At 40.3% G+C, this 18,210-nt stretch overlaps 3 protein-coding genes across 3 annotated transcripts in view; 1 reads left to right on the plus strand and 2 right to left on the minus strand.

Moving 5' to 3' along the window:
• LOC130913356 (piggyBac transposable element-derived protein 2-like) overlaps window positions 1–18,210 on the minus strand; it is a 49,855-nt gene that overhangs the window by 5,206 nt on the left and 26,439 nt on the right. The window lies entirely within an intron of this gene.
• On the plus strand, window positions 10,606–17,199 carry LOC130913359 (uncharacterized). Its single transcript, XM_057831924.1, has 2 exons — window positions 10,606–11,025; window positions 11,784–17,199. The coding sequence occupies exons 1-2, from the start codon at window positions 10,781–10,783 to the stop codon at window positions 12,211–12,213; spliced, it is 675 nt and encodes a 224-aa protein (XP_057687907.1). The 5' UTR covers window positions 10,606–10,780; the 3' UTR covers window positions 12,214–17,199.
• Window positions 12,266–17,055, minus strand: LOC130913357 (uncharacterized). The gene is made up of 10 exons (XM_057831921.1): window positions 16,733–17,055; window positions 14,956–15,206; window positions 14,582–14,864; window positions 14,127–14,411; window positions 13,742–13,985; window positions 13,446–13,626; window positions 13,126–13,347; window positions 12,871–13,042; window positions 12,598–12,746; window positions 12,266–12,481 (listed from the first exon to the last, which is right to left on the minus strand). Exons 1-10 carry the CDS (start codon window positions 17,053–17,055, stop codon window positions 12,315–12,317), a joined length of 2,277 nt encoding a protein of 758 aa, XP_057687904.1. The 3' UTR covers window positions 12,266–12,314.

Consider the following 18,210-nt stretch of genomic DNA (forward strand, 5'->3'; position numbering starts at 1 on the left):
ATGATTTAGTTTTTGAAAATCAAAGTCAAAGTAGAGTTGTCTGATAACGACTTTTAACCAGTGCTTAATTTGTAAATAATAAGGTGCCGGAACACAAAGTACATATGACAGCCTTGGGATGACGAGACGGGCACAGGTCCAGGAACATACGCAGAAAATGGTGCTGAAAACAACACGCAAATGCCCACTTGCCATGCTGTGGGACTTGCAAGGCTCAATTTCAGATAAGATCCATGGAATACTGTTCCTTCTCAAAAAGTTAGCATATTGTGATAAAGTTAATTATTTTCTGTAATTTACTGATAAACATTAGAATTTCATATATTTTAGATTCATTCACACAACTGAAGTAATTCAAGCCTTTTATTGTTTTAATATTGATGATTTTGCCAAAAAAGTCCAGAAAAAACAAAAATCCCAATCTAAAAAAATTAGCATATCATGAAAAGGTACTCTAAAGAAACTACTCACCTAATCTTCTGAATCAACAAATTAACTCAAAACAGCGAAAGATTCCTGAGGCTTTTAAAAACTCAACAGCCTGGTTCATTACTCAAAACCGCAATCATGGGCAAGACTGCCGACCTGACTGCTGTTTAGCTGGCCATCATTTACACCCTCAAGCAAGAGGCTTAGACACAGAAAGAAATTTCTGAGCGAATAGGCTGTTCCCAGAGTGCTGTATCAAGGCACCTCACTGGAAAGAAAAAAAATGTGGCAGGAAACGCTGCACAACCAGAAGAGGTGACCGCGCCCTGAGAAAGATTGTGGAGATGGGCCGATTCCAGACCTTGGGGGACCTGCAGAAACAGTGGACTGAGTCTGCCGCATTCCCCAGGTCAAGCCACTTTTAACCCTGAACCAGCGGCAGACCTGGGCTACACAGAAGCAGCACTGGACTGTTGCTCAGAGGTCCAAAGTACTTTTTTCAGATGAAAATTAATTTTACATGTCATTCGGAAATCCAGGTAGCAGAGTTTGGAGGAAGATTGGGGAGGAGGAAATGCCAAAATGCCTGAAGTCCAGTGTCAAGTACCCACAGTCAGTGATGGTCTGGGGTGTCATGTCAGCTGCTGGTGTTGGTCTACTTTGTTTTATCAATGCAGCTAGCTATCAGGAGATTTTGGAGCACTTCATGCTTCCATCTGCTGAAAAGCTTTATGTTGATGAAGATTTCATTTTTCAGCGCGACCTGGCACCTGCTCACAGTGCCAAAACCACTGGTAAATGGTTTACTGACCATGGCATTACTGTGCTCAATTGGCCTGCCAACTCTCCTGGCCTGAACCCCATAGAGAATCTGTGGGATATTGTGAAGAGGAAGTTGAGAGACACCAGACCCAATACTGAGGATGAGCTTAAAGCCGCTATCGAAGCATCATGGGCCTCCGTAACACCTCAGCAGTGCCACAGGCTGATTGCCTCTATGCCACGCCACATTCAAGAAGTCATTTCTGCAAAAGGATTCCCGACCAAGTATTGAGTAAATAGCTGATATAATTAATTAAAGGTTGACTTTTTTTGTATTGGTTGGATGAAATATGCTCATTTTTTGAGATAGGGATTTTTGTTTCTTCTTGACTTTTTTTTTTTTTTTTTGCCAAATTCATCAATATTAAAACAATAAAAGGCTTGAACTACTTCAGTTGTGTGTATGAATGTCTAATGCTTATCAGTACATTAGAGAAAATAATGAACTTTACCACAATAGGCTCATTTTTTGAGAAGGACTAGTACGTTATGACAACAATTTCCGATTATTTAGGCTATACTGTGCACAGCACTGGCAATTGCCCACATAACCACAGATGGGATTTACAGTAACGTACATTCATCGGAGATTATAATAACACAAACCCATTCTTTTGCGAGTTTCATTCCCGCCGTCTTCTCTGGCCCCAAAGTTTCCACCATCTTAAAAATTGTGCAGCCCAAACCAGAATTTCTCAAAAGGGTACTGGCCTGTTGCTCCGGCTGTTGGTGGTCCACCTGGCTGACTGCTGCCGCTGTAGCTGGCCCCCAGTCCGGATGGCGCTGAACCTAACCAGTTGCTGCCATGGTAGCACCCTACTGCCCCGACTTGGCTGGCTGTCTGTGATCTTGGCTAGCTGCTGCGGTACAAAGACTTCATCATGTATTGACGGGACAGACAAAGAGCTTTTTTTGTTGAAAATTCTTGTGAATAAATGCTTAAATCCCCAAATTCAATATACTTATGGACGTAAAACGGTCTCGATTCTTGGTTCAGAGCAAAAAACAAAACAAAAACAAAAACGTGCAGTTAGCGTTCATTTTACGTAAATATGTTGAAGTACAATGCTAGTCTGTTAGTGGATGTAGCTGGCGGCCGCCTAATTTAAACAGAGCTTTTCCGGTGAAAATTCTTGTGAATTAATGCTTAAATCCCCGAATTCTTTAAAGATATGGACGTAAAACAGGTAAGACGTAAAACAGCCTCGATTTTTGGTTAAATGCACAAAAAAAAAAAAAATGTTCAGTTGGCGTTTATTTTACGTAAATATTCGAAGTACAATGCTATTCTGTTAGCGAATGTAGCTAGCGGCCGCCTGATGTTACCAGAGCTTTTCCACTGAAGATTCATGTGAATAAATGCTTAAATCCCCAAATTCTTTACCGATATGGGTGTAAAAAAGACAAGACGTAAAAAAGTCTCTATTTTTGGTTAAAAGCAAAAAAAAAAAAAAGTGCAGTTAGCGTTTATTTTACGTAAATATGTCGAAGTACAATGCTAGTCTGTTAGTGAATGTAGCTAGCGGCCGCCTGAGGTTACTAGATATTTTCCGCTGAAAATTCATGTGAATAAATGCTTAAATCACAGAATTCCTCATAGATATGAACGTAAAACAGTCTCGATTTTTGGTTAAAAGCAAAAAACGTGCAGTTAGCGTTTATTTTACGTAAATCGTCGTTTGTAAAGCAGTAGGCCTACATGCTAAAAATTAGGACATCATTTACTCACATTTAGCGCCACACAATGTTTAAAATGGAGTCACTTTTTTTTTTTTGCACATTTACAACCCAATTTAGCAAGTTAAGTAGTTAGTTTTTAATAAGAAGTTTTAGACCAGAATGTTTAAATCCAGAACTAAATATTTAATTTAAATCATAAATTTATATCCTATAGACCCTACCCACGTGACGTCACAACTCCGCTCTCCTGACTGGTGCCGCCCACTTGTCCGGCAACACATCGTGTTGACCTGTTACGGCTACGTACATTCCTCCTATTTACGACGTGTTTTTCTGCTCGTTAACATTAATAATCAAAATGGTGAAGGCGTGTGTGGCGGTCGGTTGCAATAACAGAGAAGATAGACGGAGAGACTTGAAGTTCTACCGGATTCCGAGAGACACGGAGAGGAGAGAGCGAGATGGGCTGCTGCAATTCAACGAGAAAACTGGGCTCCAAACGATTACCACAGATTATGTAGTAGTCATTTTATATCTGGTAAGATGCATTTAATATATATGTAGGCTAGTGATTTAAATACGCCACCAGATGTCATTGGCGAGTTTTTGATTAACTGGGAGATAAAGACAATTTGTGCATTTTGACCCTTCACTGACGCCAGTAGCTTCCTCTGCCTTCCAGTGCTGGCGTCATTGGGCCTTATGCCCCATTGTATTTCATGAAGGTAAGACGTGTGTTAATGGCTCCCAGCATCGAAGTTGGTATAAGGTGGCTAAATATTGCCATCCAGTCTATTTGTTAAGCTAAACGGGCTGCTAACATGTTTACAAAGAGTTTGAGCAAAGTTTAATTGAGTTTAATGTGCATTTTGCATATTTATTTTGACTGTGAATCTGTGAATGCCAGTAGTTTTCTTTTCATTGTTCTTTAGCTCTGAGTATATTGCCTTCTATTATGCAGATTGAAGCACTTTTGTTTTTGTGAACTTTATTTTTTGGGATATACGAATATTATTTTTGTTTTATTTGCAATACTGTATATGACAATGATGCCCCATTGTATTTCATGAAGGTTGGTGAAGAAGAAGTTGCCGAGTTTCTTGTGCCATTAAATGGCGTGGTCCAATCTGCAAATCAGAACGCCCGTGCCCACTCGTCCTTTCTGCCATACACCCCGTCATCACTGAACCAACAAAAATACACAACGCAGAGCATCGTGGTGTACAGAGAGGGGTCGCACGGGTCGGGTTACATATATTTAGAGGGTTTTGGGCTGACAACCACAATTAAGATCATTGCTAGGCTAATCGCCGACAACATACACGTATGTATGTAGTGAGTGCTATCGCTAAACCACATAAACATTAAAAGCCCTAGCTCCATTGACAAATGACATGAAATACATTAGACTTGACAGTGGATGTTAGCAAGAACAAAAGATTTTGAATTGAAAATTTCGTAACTCACCTTCCGAGCACAAGATTCCTGCCGAATTTTCGTGTACGAGGACCTGTTTCACCCAACCAGCAACGTAGCATTTATAACCCTCCAAGCTCTTAAAGTTTTTCAAACTTTCGTGAGAATAGGCTGATTTTGTGTGGACAAGATAGTTGTAAATATCAGGGTCAGGCAGAGACGGCGAAGGCAGCCGGTCAAAAATCATCGATTTAGGCATCAAATATGGATCTGGCGACTGTATAGAACGAAGCTTTTCCACATAACGCCTTTTATGCAACACATCCAGTGAGTTTACGGCATCAGAAAGCACCGGGTCTTCCATGAAATGCATTTTAAATTCCTCGATCAATTGAAACCAATGCTAATACAGAGACAAAATGACGGACAAGTGGGCGGAACCATACAGCGAGCACGTGGTTTTATGACGTCGGTGGGTAGGCTCTATATCCTAAATACAAACTTATATTGGAGTGACTGGCTGTAGAACTACTTTTGGTCCAAATGACAACAATTGGATAATCCTTCAAATTTTCTAAATTAATAGCGAGAAACAGCAGTGGTATGTGGGAGTATTATTATCTAGTTGGAGGGGGGAAAAAACCCATGAACAAATGCTTTTTTTGGGGGCCAATAATCATAACATCTCAGTTTTAAAGCCCCGAGAGGGAAGAGGAACAGTTTAAGCATGAACGGCGCAGAATGTGTGCCAAAAGGAAAATGATCGACCTTTGTGATGCCGGTCATTTCCAGCGCAAATTACTGCTGAACGTTGCCCTCGTGGTTTTATTTTTATGACATAGTTTCCGTGATAACTGCCACAAAGCAAACATTCTCTGTGATTTCTCTGGGTTATATTCTCGCTGGAAAAATTTCATTGCACTCCGTCTGTTATTGTCTCGTTGGAAAATTTTCAATTAGTCAGCTAGTAAGGGTGTGGACCTAAATCAGGTGCTACGGTGCCTTTATATTTACAAGCATGCAAGAAACTACTGTGCATGCAAGAAATAAATGCATATTGTATGATTAAGGCTGTTCGATTTTTCTGGTTAAAACAATGTCAAAAACGTTAAAATCGCTACGTTCGATTTTCAAAATCACACTTTTAATCTCAGCCACCATCCGCTTCCTTCCACGAGAGTGCGCCATCTTAAACAACAACAACAACAACCATGGCATGGCACAAATTGCATAACTCCATGAGTAAGTATACAGGTAGTCCCAAGGTTACGAACGAGTTCCGTTCCTGCGCTGGCGACATAACCCAAATTTCTGCGTAGGACTGAATTTACCCTTTAAGTACCCCTAGATACCCCCCTAAATCTCAAAATAACCATCCAAAACCATGCATTATACGTCATTGTACTGTCCTTGCCAAGAAGTTGGAGCTACTGTCATGCATACCTGTCAACCCGAGGCCGTTGGCAATCTTACAAATAGTGACGTACAGTGGGGAGAACAAGTATTTGATACACTGCCAATGGGTTTTCCCATTGTCAGTGTATCAAATACTTGTTCTCCCCACTGTATGCCCTTACAAATTGGTGACTAATTTTACAACGTTCTATATAGCGTGCAATATGAAACAAAAATAAATCTCAATTTTTTAAACAATATGAATTTATTGGTAATATTGTAACATTTAACCTAGTGCAATCGAAGAACAATATCTTCAGCTACATCATAATGACTAAAATTTAACAGTGACTTTGTTATAAATTTATGCAGTAATTTTGGCAATTTCTATTATGTCTTGATGGTTACACTTCATGGCACTTCAGCCCGCAATTCAGTTTGTCTTGAAGGTAGTAGTTCATTAGTGTGTCCAATTATAAATTAAAAAGGTCAATTGATAAAATGAACTTACCAATGCAATGTTTGAGTCAGGGAACATTTCTTTTGCTAATTCTGAAACGTGATCAGCAATAGTTGCGGGCAAATTGTGTTTGGCAACAAATTGGCAGAATATAGTCTCCGCTTTCGTCACTTTACATTCTGCAGACTTCATCTTTACGACCAGTGTTGTTAATCTTACTTCTAAAAAGTAATTAATTCGTTTCAAGTTACTTCTCCCAGAAAGTAATTGAGTTACTAACTCAGTTACCTGAAGGAAAGAGTAATTAGTTACTTGGCAAAGTAACTGGTGTTATCTTTCATGGTTTCTTTTTTTTCCATTAAAAAAAAAAACCAAAACAAAACATAGTAACCTTTACTATGTTTGGAGATCGTTTAATGTTGTGAATCAACTGTTATAGTTGTTAAAATTGCTACCATTTTTGCATTAGTTCCCTTGTGTCTACTTTCGACATGTTAAAGTTTTAAAATTGTTTCATCATTTAAAGATAGATTCAAGTGAAGAATTTGCCGATTTAGGAGTATTTTAGATAAAAAGTTACTTAAGTTCGCTAGAAAGGTTCACTACAAAAGAGCCTTTCTGAGAAGTCTACTGCTTCAAAATGGCAGTTTACTAACACGCCCGAGTCAGTCATTTAGCATGTAGTTCTATATACCCTACCCACCGACGTCACAAAACCACGTGCTCGCTGTATGGTTCCGCCCACTTGTCCGTCATTTTGTCTCTGTATTAGCATTGGTTTCAATTGATCGAGGAATTTAAAATGCATTTCATGGAAGACCCGGTGCTTTCTGATGCCGTAAACTCACTGGATGTGTTGCATAAAAGGCGTTATGTGGAAAAGCCTCGTTCTATACAGTCGCCAGATCCATATTTGATGCCTAAATCGATGATTTTTGACCGGCTGCCTTCGCCGTCTCTGCCTGACCCTGATATTTACAACTATCTTGTCCACACAAAATCAACCTATTCTCACGAAAGTTTGAAAAACTTTAAGAGCTTGGAGGGTTATAAATGCTACGTTGCTGGTTGGGTGAAACAGGTCCTCGTACACGAAAATTCGGCAAGAATCTTGTGCTCGGAAGGGGAGTTACGAAATTTTCAATTCAAAATCTTTTCTTCTTGCTAACATCCACTGTCAAGTCTAATGTATTTCATGTCATTTGTCAATGGAGCTAGGGCTTTTAATGTTTATATGGATTAGCGATAGCACTCCCACTTCATACATACGTGTATGTTGTCGGCGATTAGCCTAGCAATGATCTTAATTGTGGTTGTCAGCCCAAAACCCTCTAAATATATATTAAATGCATCTTACCAGATATAAAATGACTACTACATAATCTGTGGTAATCGTTTGGAGTCCAGTTTTCTCGTCGAATTGCAGCAGCCCATCTCGCTCTCTCCTCTCCGTGTCTCTCGGAATCCGGTAGAACTTCAAGTCTCTCCGTCTATCTTCTCTGTTATTGCAACCGACCGCCACACACGCCGTCACCATTTTGATTATTAATGTTAACGAGCAGAAAAACACGCCGTAAATAGGAGGAATGTACGTAGCCGTAACAGGTCAACACGATGTGTTGACGGACAAGTGGGCGGCACCAGTCAGGAGAGCGGAGTTGTGACGTCACGTGGGTAGGGTCTATATGCATGAGATATCTAGGCGTAGATTGTAGGCTGTCGGCTACAGTCAGGAAATATTGGAGCCACCTAGCCTAGCATCGCGTTTGCAACTTTTACGATTCCGAATCCATTATTGATATTGCTTAATGATTCGATTCTTTATCGATTCTAATTTGGGGAAAAAGAAGAACAAACGTTTTGATTGGCATCGAGTTTGTTTAATCAGAAGTCACAACCTTACAAACTAACAACGAGGTCAAAAGAGGCCCAAAGCCTAAACATTAACTGTGGCAATAAGTGGCAAATGCACAAGAATGTGTAACATTTTACTGAAACATTTTTATTATAGAAATAAAAAATATTGGTATATATTGGCATATACAGTGCCTTGCAAAAGTATTCGGCCCCCTTGAGTCTTGCAACCTTTCGCCACATTTCAGGCTTCAAACATAAAGATATGAAATTTAATTTTTTTGTCAAGAATCAACAACAAGTGGGACACAATCGTGAAGTGGAACAACATTTATTGGATAATTTAAACTTTTTTAACAAATAAAAAACTGAAAAGTGGGGCGTGCAATATTATTCGGCCCCTTTACTTTCAGTGCAGCAAACTCACTCCAGAAGTTCAGTGAGGATCTCTGAATGATCCAGTGTTGTCTTAAATGACCGATGATGATAAATAGAAACCACCTGTGTGTAATCAAGTCTCCGTATAAATGCACCTGCTCTGTGAGAGTCTAAGGGTTCTGTTTAAAGTGCAGAGAGCATTATGAAAACCAAGGAACACACCAGGCAGGTCCGAGATACTGTTGTGGAGAAGTTTAAAGCTGGATTTGGATACAAAAAGATTTCCCAAGCTTTAAACATCTCAAGGAGCACTGTGCAAGCCATCATATTGAAATGGAAGGAGCATCAGACCACTGCAAATCTACCAAGACCCGGCCGTCCTTCCAAACTTTCTTCTCAAACAAGGAGAACACTGATCAGAGATGCAGCCAAGAGGCCCATGATCCCTCTGGATGAACTGCAGAGATCTAAAGCTGAGGTGGGAGAGTCTGTCCATAGGACAACAATCAGTCGTACACTGCACAAATCTGGCCTTTATGGAAGAGTGGCATTTCTCAAAGATATCCATAAAAAGTCTCGTTTAAAGTTTGCTACAAGCCACCTGGGAGACACACCAAACATGTGGAAGAAGGTGCTCTGGTCAGATGAAACCAAAATTGAACTTTTTGGCCACAATGCAAAACGATATGTTTGGCGTAAAAGCAACACAGCTCATCACCCTGAACACACCATCCCCACTGTCAAACATGGTGGTGGCAGCATCATGGTTTGGGCCTGCTTTTCTTAGGCAGGGACAGGGAAGATGGTTAAAATTGACGGGAAGATGGATGCAGCCAAATACAGGAACATTCTGGAAGAAAACCTGTTGGTATCTGCACAAGACCTGAGACTGGGACGGAGATTTATCTTCCAACAGGACAATGATCCAAAACATAAAGCCAAATCTACAATGGAATGGTTCAAAAATAAACGTATCCAGGTGTTAGAATGGCCAAGTCAAAGTCCAGACCTGAATCCAATGGAGAATCTGTGGAAAGAGCTGAAGACTGCTGTTCACATACACGCTCCATCCAACCTCACTGAGCTCGAGCTGTTTTGCAAGGAAGAATGGGCAAGAATGTCAGTCTCTCGATGTGCAAAACTGATAGAAACATACCCCAAGCGACTTGCAGCTGTAATTGGAGCAAAAGGTGGCGCTACAAAGCAAGGGGGCCGAATAATATTGCACGCCCCACTTTTCAGTGTTTTATTTGTTAAAAAAGTTTAAATTATCCAATAAATTTTGTTCCACTTCATGATTGTGTCCCACTTCTTGTTGATTCTTGACAAAAAATTAAAATTTTATATCTTTATGTTTGAAGCCTGAAATGTGGCGAAAGGTTGCAAGGTTCAAGGGGGCCGAATACTTTTGCAAGGCACTGTAGGTCGTTAGTCTGCCATTGGCAATATGTATTAAACTTGCAGGGGTCCCCAAACTTTTTCCTGTGAGGGCCACATAACTTTTAATTGATGAGGGGCCAGGGTCAGTTTGAACAGAACACAGAAAAAGTGTGACGATTGCAGGAGTGCCGAAATGTAAAAAATTTTTGTTTTTCAGAAAGCCACAATCAAATAACCCTTTCTGGATTCTTCACGGAACAAAAGTAAATAAACATAGTAATATAATATAAAGAATAATAACACTATTAATCAAATAAATAACCAAATAACCCTCTCTGAGTCCTTCACAGAAAAAGGCCAGAAAATAAATAACACGATTGAGAAAAAAAAAAAAAATTCTCAAAATGCTCTCTGGTATTGTTCAGGGGGCCGGACCAAATGTCGGGGCGGGCCATATCCGGCCCGCGGGCCGGAGTTTGGGGACCCCTGTTAAAGTATTATTTACCAGTACTGTATATTGAAATGCATGCCTTTTAGTTTTTATGGTGCTTTCATGCTGAAGTGGGGGCGCCCTTGCGCTTCCTCACGTGAAGAAAACGCGCTCACGTGAAGAAGAAATGGCGCATCCAAGCGGGTGAGCGAGTTAGTGAGAGAGGGAAGCACTGCTACGACCCTACGTTCTTTGTTAATGTTTGTAAAATATCTACAGAGGCAACGCCTGTATGTATAATCTTTTTTGTTGTTGTATGTTTCCACTCTACAGCTTTAAGTGTCCGATAGCTGTAGTTTGAACTAATTTCTTCACATGCCAAATAGGGTCACAAGTAAAGTAATTAAACATTGTCCACCAAATAAAGCATGAAAAAATAATTTATATGTTGTATATTTGTCAAAATAATCGCGTTTCCGAAGTTCGAGCCTGAAAGGGGACGAACCCGGAAGTGATACGTCACACCGAGAACAGCGATGGCGGCGCTCCATGTGCCCGCCATACAAAGCCCTTCCAACAATGATTCAAACTGCGATATAAGCGATACATCGAGCGCAAGTGAGGACATCCAAGTTTTTGAAGAGTTGGAGGAAGAGGAGGAGGTTGGAATTTTATATGTTGGACCTTACATGTATGAGCCAGATGCTAATGAGGATGCAAGCAATGTGCCCACACGACCTGACTTGGAATGGAGACAAGACCCATCGAGATTACAAGATTGGTAAGATATAGGCTGTTATTATTTTTATGATTTGAAGATGCAGGCATTTGCATATAATTTTATGTTTTTGTCTATCTGATGACATTGTTTAAAAAAATAATCAGACTTCATTGTCAAGCAGCTAGCCTACTCAGTACTTGAGTATTCTTTTCAGCAAATATTTTTTTTTACTTGTGTAAGAAGGAATTGTGCATCATTATTATAATTTCATTATTGGTGTTTTGGCTTATTTCAATTTATTTTATTTAAATAGGCTATAATTTTATTATGCATTTATGTTTTTAAATGTGATGCAGTATTCATTTATATTCAATATTTTATGTTGTATAATTTTAGTTCCTATTCGTGCATTAGTTCCTCCCCGGTTGTTGTGGTAGGATGTGTTTAAGTTGAACACGGGAGTTCTTGGCTCCCCGCGATAGAAATAAAGACGCAGAGTTATACTGTCCTGCCGTGTCGGTCATCATAGTAGAGAAGACGGAGTAAATGCACCACAACAATTAAACTGTGTAACCCAATCCACGCACAGCCTCAAAGCCCCGAAAAATAAGGGTTACACATGTACCTGAGATTTTTATTGACTTTTTTTTTTTTTTTTTTTTTTTTTAAACTTTTGTACAGTATTCCATCCATATACTTGTATATTTTGAATCAAATGTTTTCATAAACAGAATTATTGGTATAGCAATACACTTGTTCAATAAAATTTCTGCTCATGGTGTCATCGCTCAGTATTTTTTTTTTTATATATATTTCAGGTGTACTTGTGGTAATTGCCAGCAAATGCCTACAGCAGTTGAATGTGTTTGCTGCCATGAAATTGAAGAAGTAGTGACTGTACGTCAACAAGGAGAGGAACACTTCAATCAAGTGCTGGCCTGCATCACCAACCATCCTGGACTCAATGCGGTGTGCCTGGACCCATATGGATTACAGGTGGCATGGATGACCTACAAGCAGCAGTACAAAGGCAAGGCATTCAATGGACCACAGGATGCCAAGTATAGGCATATTGCCTACAGACAACTGGTGCGCTGGTGCTGGAATTATCTTGGTCAGGAAAACCGTGTTGTGCTCCCAGCATGTGCAGTGTCTTGTATCAGGGCACATTTTCCACCACCGGGAGAAGAGGAGTCAGCTGTATTCAAAGGGTTTCGTGTTTCACAGAGAAATGTTCCAGAACTGTGATTTAGACTGGTTTTATAGTGGTTAATGTGGAAATTATCATTACAAAATACTGTAATAAAAATAAACAAATGAGGACAACTGAATACAGGGAATGTGATTCTTTATTTCCTGAGGAATCTAGTATGGTGCTCGGCAATAACAATTGACTTGTCCGGTCTGTTCACTGCTGCTGTAAGAAATTGTGGGTCGACTAACACATCACCAGTTCTGTGCTTCTTTGGAATGTCAGTCAGTTTCATCACCTCTGACAGGCAGTCATTCACATAGTCTACAAAAAAAAAAACAAAAAAAAAAAACATCGGGATGATAAATATTAGGACAACATATGGGTTATACTCAGTATGTAATGCATCTGCCTGGAATTATTTTTGATTCATAACCTACCATAAGTTGCATCCACCAATATCTTTCTCAGAGAATATCCACCACTCTTATATTTGGGATAAACGATACAGTAGGAGTGTATTCCTTCCTTCGTCACTTTCTGTGGTCTCCCAGCATTTTCGTTATAATGCATAGCAGCGAGAATGATTCTGGAAATGAACAAAAAATGCCTTATTAAAAAATGTTCAAATTGTGATGAAATAGCATATCTTTATATATATTTATATCTCAAAGTTTTACATTTCATCCATGTCAAAGTTTTCTTAAACACACCTGCTTTTCATTCCTTTGTACGAGAAGTGGTACATCTTTGGAGCAAAGTGATTCACCACACTGTGAAAAGTTTCAACGCCACTGGTCTGTCCGAGGTGAGACATCTTCATGACATCGTTGACAAACATGGTCTTTGTCAGGAGTTCCACCACTGCGACGTTAACTTCAGTACCTTTCAATGAATTTAGAAGGTATGAAAATATTTTATTTTTCAGGGTAAACTAGCAGGCAACATCTAACAAAAAAATAAAATACCTGGTAATAGCCACGCTTTGTTTGTAGTAATTGGAGGATGTAAACAACTATCGTGCACGTTCTGCAGGTGGTCCACACATGCCAGCCACTTCTGCTTCTTTTCTTCCGGTGTCTGGGAGGAAAGTGCACACCAGTACAAATGGCACTTCAAACTTTGTACCCAATCCTTCACAATCGACATGCTCTTCTTTTTGCCCAAGGAGTCCAGTTTCTTGCACATACCTGTATATTTAATATATGAAAACTCATGAAGTGACGTGCATGACTTATAAGACATAATCCCAAAACTAGCGTATTTATAAACATTGAAATAAACTAACCTTTAACAATGTGCCAACAATCATAATAATGGATGACTTGAGTCCAATTCTCCCTGATCCATTTCGCCACCTGGCGATGCCTGTCAGTGATGACAACTTTTACATTGAAGCCTTCCAACTCCTGACGGCATCTTTTCAGGCCCTCCAGTTCCATTCCATAGCTTCCCCCAGTCTCGTTACTCTAAAGGATAAGTGTAATACGTGTCTTAAGACAAACAATTGTCATTTTATTAAGCCCCATATAATTTACAAAGCAGTTCACTGGCTGTGGGCTAGTCGCACAAGGTTACACCTACCTGCACCAGATGAACAGTTAGCACCTTGTTGAGATCCAGTTCCATCAAATTATAACTCCCGTACTTGGCACAGTGACCCATGGAGTCACATCTTCCATCTCCTCCAAGGACCAGTTCCTTCTCCGTAATGGACCCCAAAAGAGCACACTGCTTCTTTGTCCATGTGGTTGTCAGTGCTTCATGGATATACGTGGCCTGGTGGTGGAAGTATGCCCACTTATTGTGGCACTGAATATTCAGGAATCTGAAAACATAAACAATACATGTTGATTTTTCAATTCACAGCCCGCGTGTCAGAGCAAAAAGTGTAACATTATATACATAGTTCACAAATACATTTAATTTGCTCCATTTGGCCATCATAACAATTCAACCTGATGTTTACCTGAATATTCTTAAAGCCTTGCTTGGCAAACTTCCAGTAAACAGGATCGCTGAGCTGAGAAGGACGTTTAGTACAGGCAGGTTTCTAACAAAGGGCTGATTACACCACTGATGCTTGTTCCTACAAACAGTGCAAACAGCTTGGATCTTCACCAGCGTCCCTTTGACATAGCGGTAGCAAGTGCTTCTGCCTTTACAAAGGACACAAACGGCCAAGAGGGCAATCAGGGAGGACTCGAACACCAAATACTTCCGCTGCTTGTGAAGGTCTTCACTTTCATTGCCCCTGCAAATATATTTCAACAATGCACAATTACGAATGTGAATCAATTGAGCTTGAAAAGTGCAATGAAAATGAAATATGCTCCTGTCAATTTGGCCAATTTCAGTTTTGTGGTTATAAATGTTGATTTGTGTAAATCTCATTTACAATGAAAATAATGATGATAATCTTACCGGATTTCTTCAAAGCTGTCATGTGTCACTTCATCATCTGAGGAACTTGGTTCATCTTCATCGCTGTCCTCCCCTGCAATATATTCCACATCATGGTCTGGGAGGTGTTGACTGTCCATTTCCACGTCACTCTCCTCTTCACTGTCTGTGTCAACCAGTGGCATACAAACTTTCTTCCTTTTGGGTTCTGGTTGGCCCAAGTTGCATTGTATACCAATGGACCGGTAATTTGCCCTTGTCTTGCATTTCTCGCATGGAGGGCAATACTTCAATGTCTGCACCACTGAACAAATTGAAAAGATAAATATGTTTATAATCAATGTACTGTATGTATATGTTTATCACTAATGGCCATCATCATCATCATCACTTACTTTTATCCACCCTATGTGTTGGTGTCACTTCATCATCTTGATGGCTGTTTGAACAGGATTCATCCAGCAATAACGTACCCCCACACTCAGCCATCTCTTGTTCGGCGGCAGCTGCAGAGCTGATAGCCTCAGCTAAGGTTCGCTTCCTTTCTCGGGTAGCTGCTGCTGTGCGCTGGACAGGTGGATTTTGATCTTGCTGGTCTTGTGGAGGCAGGTGAATTGTTGGGACAGCAGTTGCATTGAGTAATAACCTGCAGAATAAACATGAGATGACACTAAAAATATGCTTTGCTCATGAAACCTATAAAACCTATTTAAAAAAATACTATCACATCTTATCTAACCCTATGTCTTACTAAATATTTGATTATTAAATAAATCATAAAATGCGGTAGGAGTGACAAATGATTGGCAGTTTTCCCAAGAGGACGTGTCATGTTCATTCATCAACAAAGCAGCGCTGCCAACCTACTGAAATTTACTTCCAGAACAATTTGTCTCATGCCATTAGTACTCATCGTTGATATGAATAGCATCGATTGGGGCTTGCCTCGAGCCAAAAGCTAACGTCACTAGCTTCTACTGTTCATTCCAAAACATGATCAGGGATTCGTCAAAACGTTTCTTTTATCCCAGGCAATAGTAGGTGGATTATTTACCTGACTTGTTTCGGCGAACACTTCCACCCTCGAAAAGTTTTGACGAATTTATAAGTGTTTCGGCGAAGCGGAAGTGTTCGCCGAAACGTAAATAAAATACCTACTGTTGCCTGTGATAACAGAAAAGTTGACGAATTTAAAGTGTAGACAAAATGAACTCAATACAACTATAATCGGGGATTGCCTCGAGTTAGCTTTCGGTCAACGTTGCTAGCTTCTACTGTACAATGCACAACACGATTGGAGTTTTGCCTCGAGTTAGCTTTCGGCTAACGTCGCTACCTTATGCTGTTCATTCCAAAACATGATCAGGGATTCGTCAAAACGTTTCTTTTATCCCAGGCAAAAGTAGGTGGTTTATTTACCTGACTTGTTTCGGCGAACACTTCCACCCTCGAAAAGTTTTGACGAATTTATAAGTGTTCGCCGAAACATGTAAATAAACCACCTACTGTTGCATGGGATAACAGAAAAGTTGACGAATTTAAAGTGTAGAAATAATGAACTCAATACAACTATAATCGGGGATTGCCTCGAGTTAGCTTTCGGCCAACGTTGCTAGCTTCTACTGTACAATGCACAACACGATTGGAGTTTTGCCTCGAGTTAGCTTTCGGCTAACGTCGCTACCTTATGCTGTTCATTCCAAAACATGATCAGGGATTCGTCAAAACGTTTCTTTTATCCCAGGTAAAAGTAGGTGGTTTATTTACCTGACTTGTTTCGGCGAACACTTCCACCCTCGAAAAGTTTTGATGAATTTATAAGTGTTTCGGCGAAGCGGAAGTGTTCGCCGAAACATGTAAATAAACCACCTACTGTTGCATGGGATAACAGAAAAGTTGACGAATTTAAAAGTGTAGACAAAATGAACTCAATACAACTATAATCGGGGATTGCCTCGAGTTAGCTTTCGGCCAACGTTGCTTGCTTCTACTGTACAATGCACAGCAAGATTGGGGTTTTGCCTCGAGTTAGCTTTCGGCTAACGTCGCTACCTTATGCTGTTCATTCCAAACAGTTGGCGCCTGCACTGCTTTGACAAAGTAATCATTCCACAACGGTTGGCAGCTCTGCTAGATAAAGTAATCAGTCATCCATCCAAAAATCACACTTACTTTTTTGCAAATCCTTGATCATAAGCAGTCCGGTTAAGGAAGCAGGCATCTTCGAAGTGTTTGTAGCAGATAACACTACTCGATGATGGCGTGAAATTCATTCGCTTCGTGCGAACGAAAGATGTCCATTTACGTGCCCTGGTATCCTTTGGCCACTCAAACAACTTGTCGTTGGAGTGAGAACAAAACATCGCCACACACCGCCGTGGCATCTTACCAAGAAGCAATGCAACAAACAATACTGTGTGTATGGCGGACTTCCCTCGCACTTCCCGGTGTGACGTAATTTCCGAAGATTTCCGAAGATTGCCGAAGAAAAGCATTTTCGTTGTTATGGGCGTTGCTATGGGTTAAACAAAGAATCTGGAAGGGTTGCGTTAAAAAAAATAATGAAAATATGCTTATAATTGTTTAGCCATTGATATTATTCAAAAACATGGTTGGCCAACCTTACTTCAAAGTTCCCCTTTAAATCCAGTTGTGTAGTGGTTTGAACGATGTGCTATTGCTAGCGAACGCATGCTAACCGTTTTGTTATTACTGTATTAGCAGCTAATGATCGCTGATTTACGTTGATGCAAACCCATTTGTTATTGGGGACGAAATTGATTTGTTTCATTTCTATTTTTGGTTTCACTCTTCAAGTGATGGTTGAATGAAGTCAGCAAATTATACCAACGTCTTCTGTATCGTCATTTCGGAGTTTAGCTAGCTGTATAGCTGTCTCGGTGAGGACAGTGCGGTCTATTCCCTCCCGATGCAGTTATCGCCACCTTGCAATGACTGCAAGTCGTTTTGTTGTCATTTTTCCTCGTGAAGTGAAGACACACTTTCGAGCGTTTGAACCTACGTGCTGTCATTGTTATGTTTATGGCCGCAATGCTCGTGCTAAACCATCGTAACCTTTCATTTTCACCCTCTTTCCTGGTGAAGTGTAGCCAAACTTTGGAGCGGGTTGTTCTTGGCGCCATGCTAGTTTGATGCGTCTGGACAACAAGACAGTCATGACGCAATATGCGCCTTTAGGAATCGTTAAAGGGATCGTTAAGGCTTTTCATTCTGATGTCGAGGCCTCAAAACACTAGGAACCGGTTCGGAATTGGAATCAGATTTTCGATTCCCATCCCTAGTCACAACAAACACTTCGCTCTCAGTGTCTCTGCCTTTTCTCGCGTCATTCAACCAATGTAGTAACGCACATTGTCTCGTTGCCGAAACGATGACAAAACCCAAATGGAGAAAAAAAAATGTAATGCACAAAAAACGTACAGATTTTGAACGTACGGCGTACCCATTTAAAAATCAGCGCTCCCTTGTACAAATTACGCCGAAACCGTACAACTTGACAGGTATGGCATAGGGTCATAAATTGGGTCTGCGTTAACAGCGTAGGTCCCTCGTAACCGCTACGCAGAAGCATAAATCAGCCTTTAGACTCGAATCGCTGCTCCTTCATGTAGAAAGAAGTCAGTTCAGAC

The sequence above is a fragment of the Corythoichthys intestinalis genome, chromosome 3 (genome assembly GCF_030265065.1).
Source record: "Corythoichthys intestinalis isolate RoL2023-P3 chromosome 3, ASM3026506v1, whole genome shotgun sequence".
Classification (NCBI taxonomy): Eukaryota; Metazoa; Chordata; class Actinopteri; order Syngnathiformes; family Syngnathidae; genus Corythoichthys; species Corythoichthys intestinalis.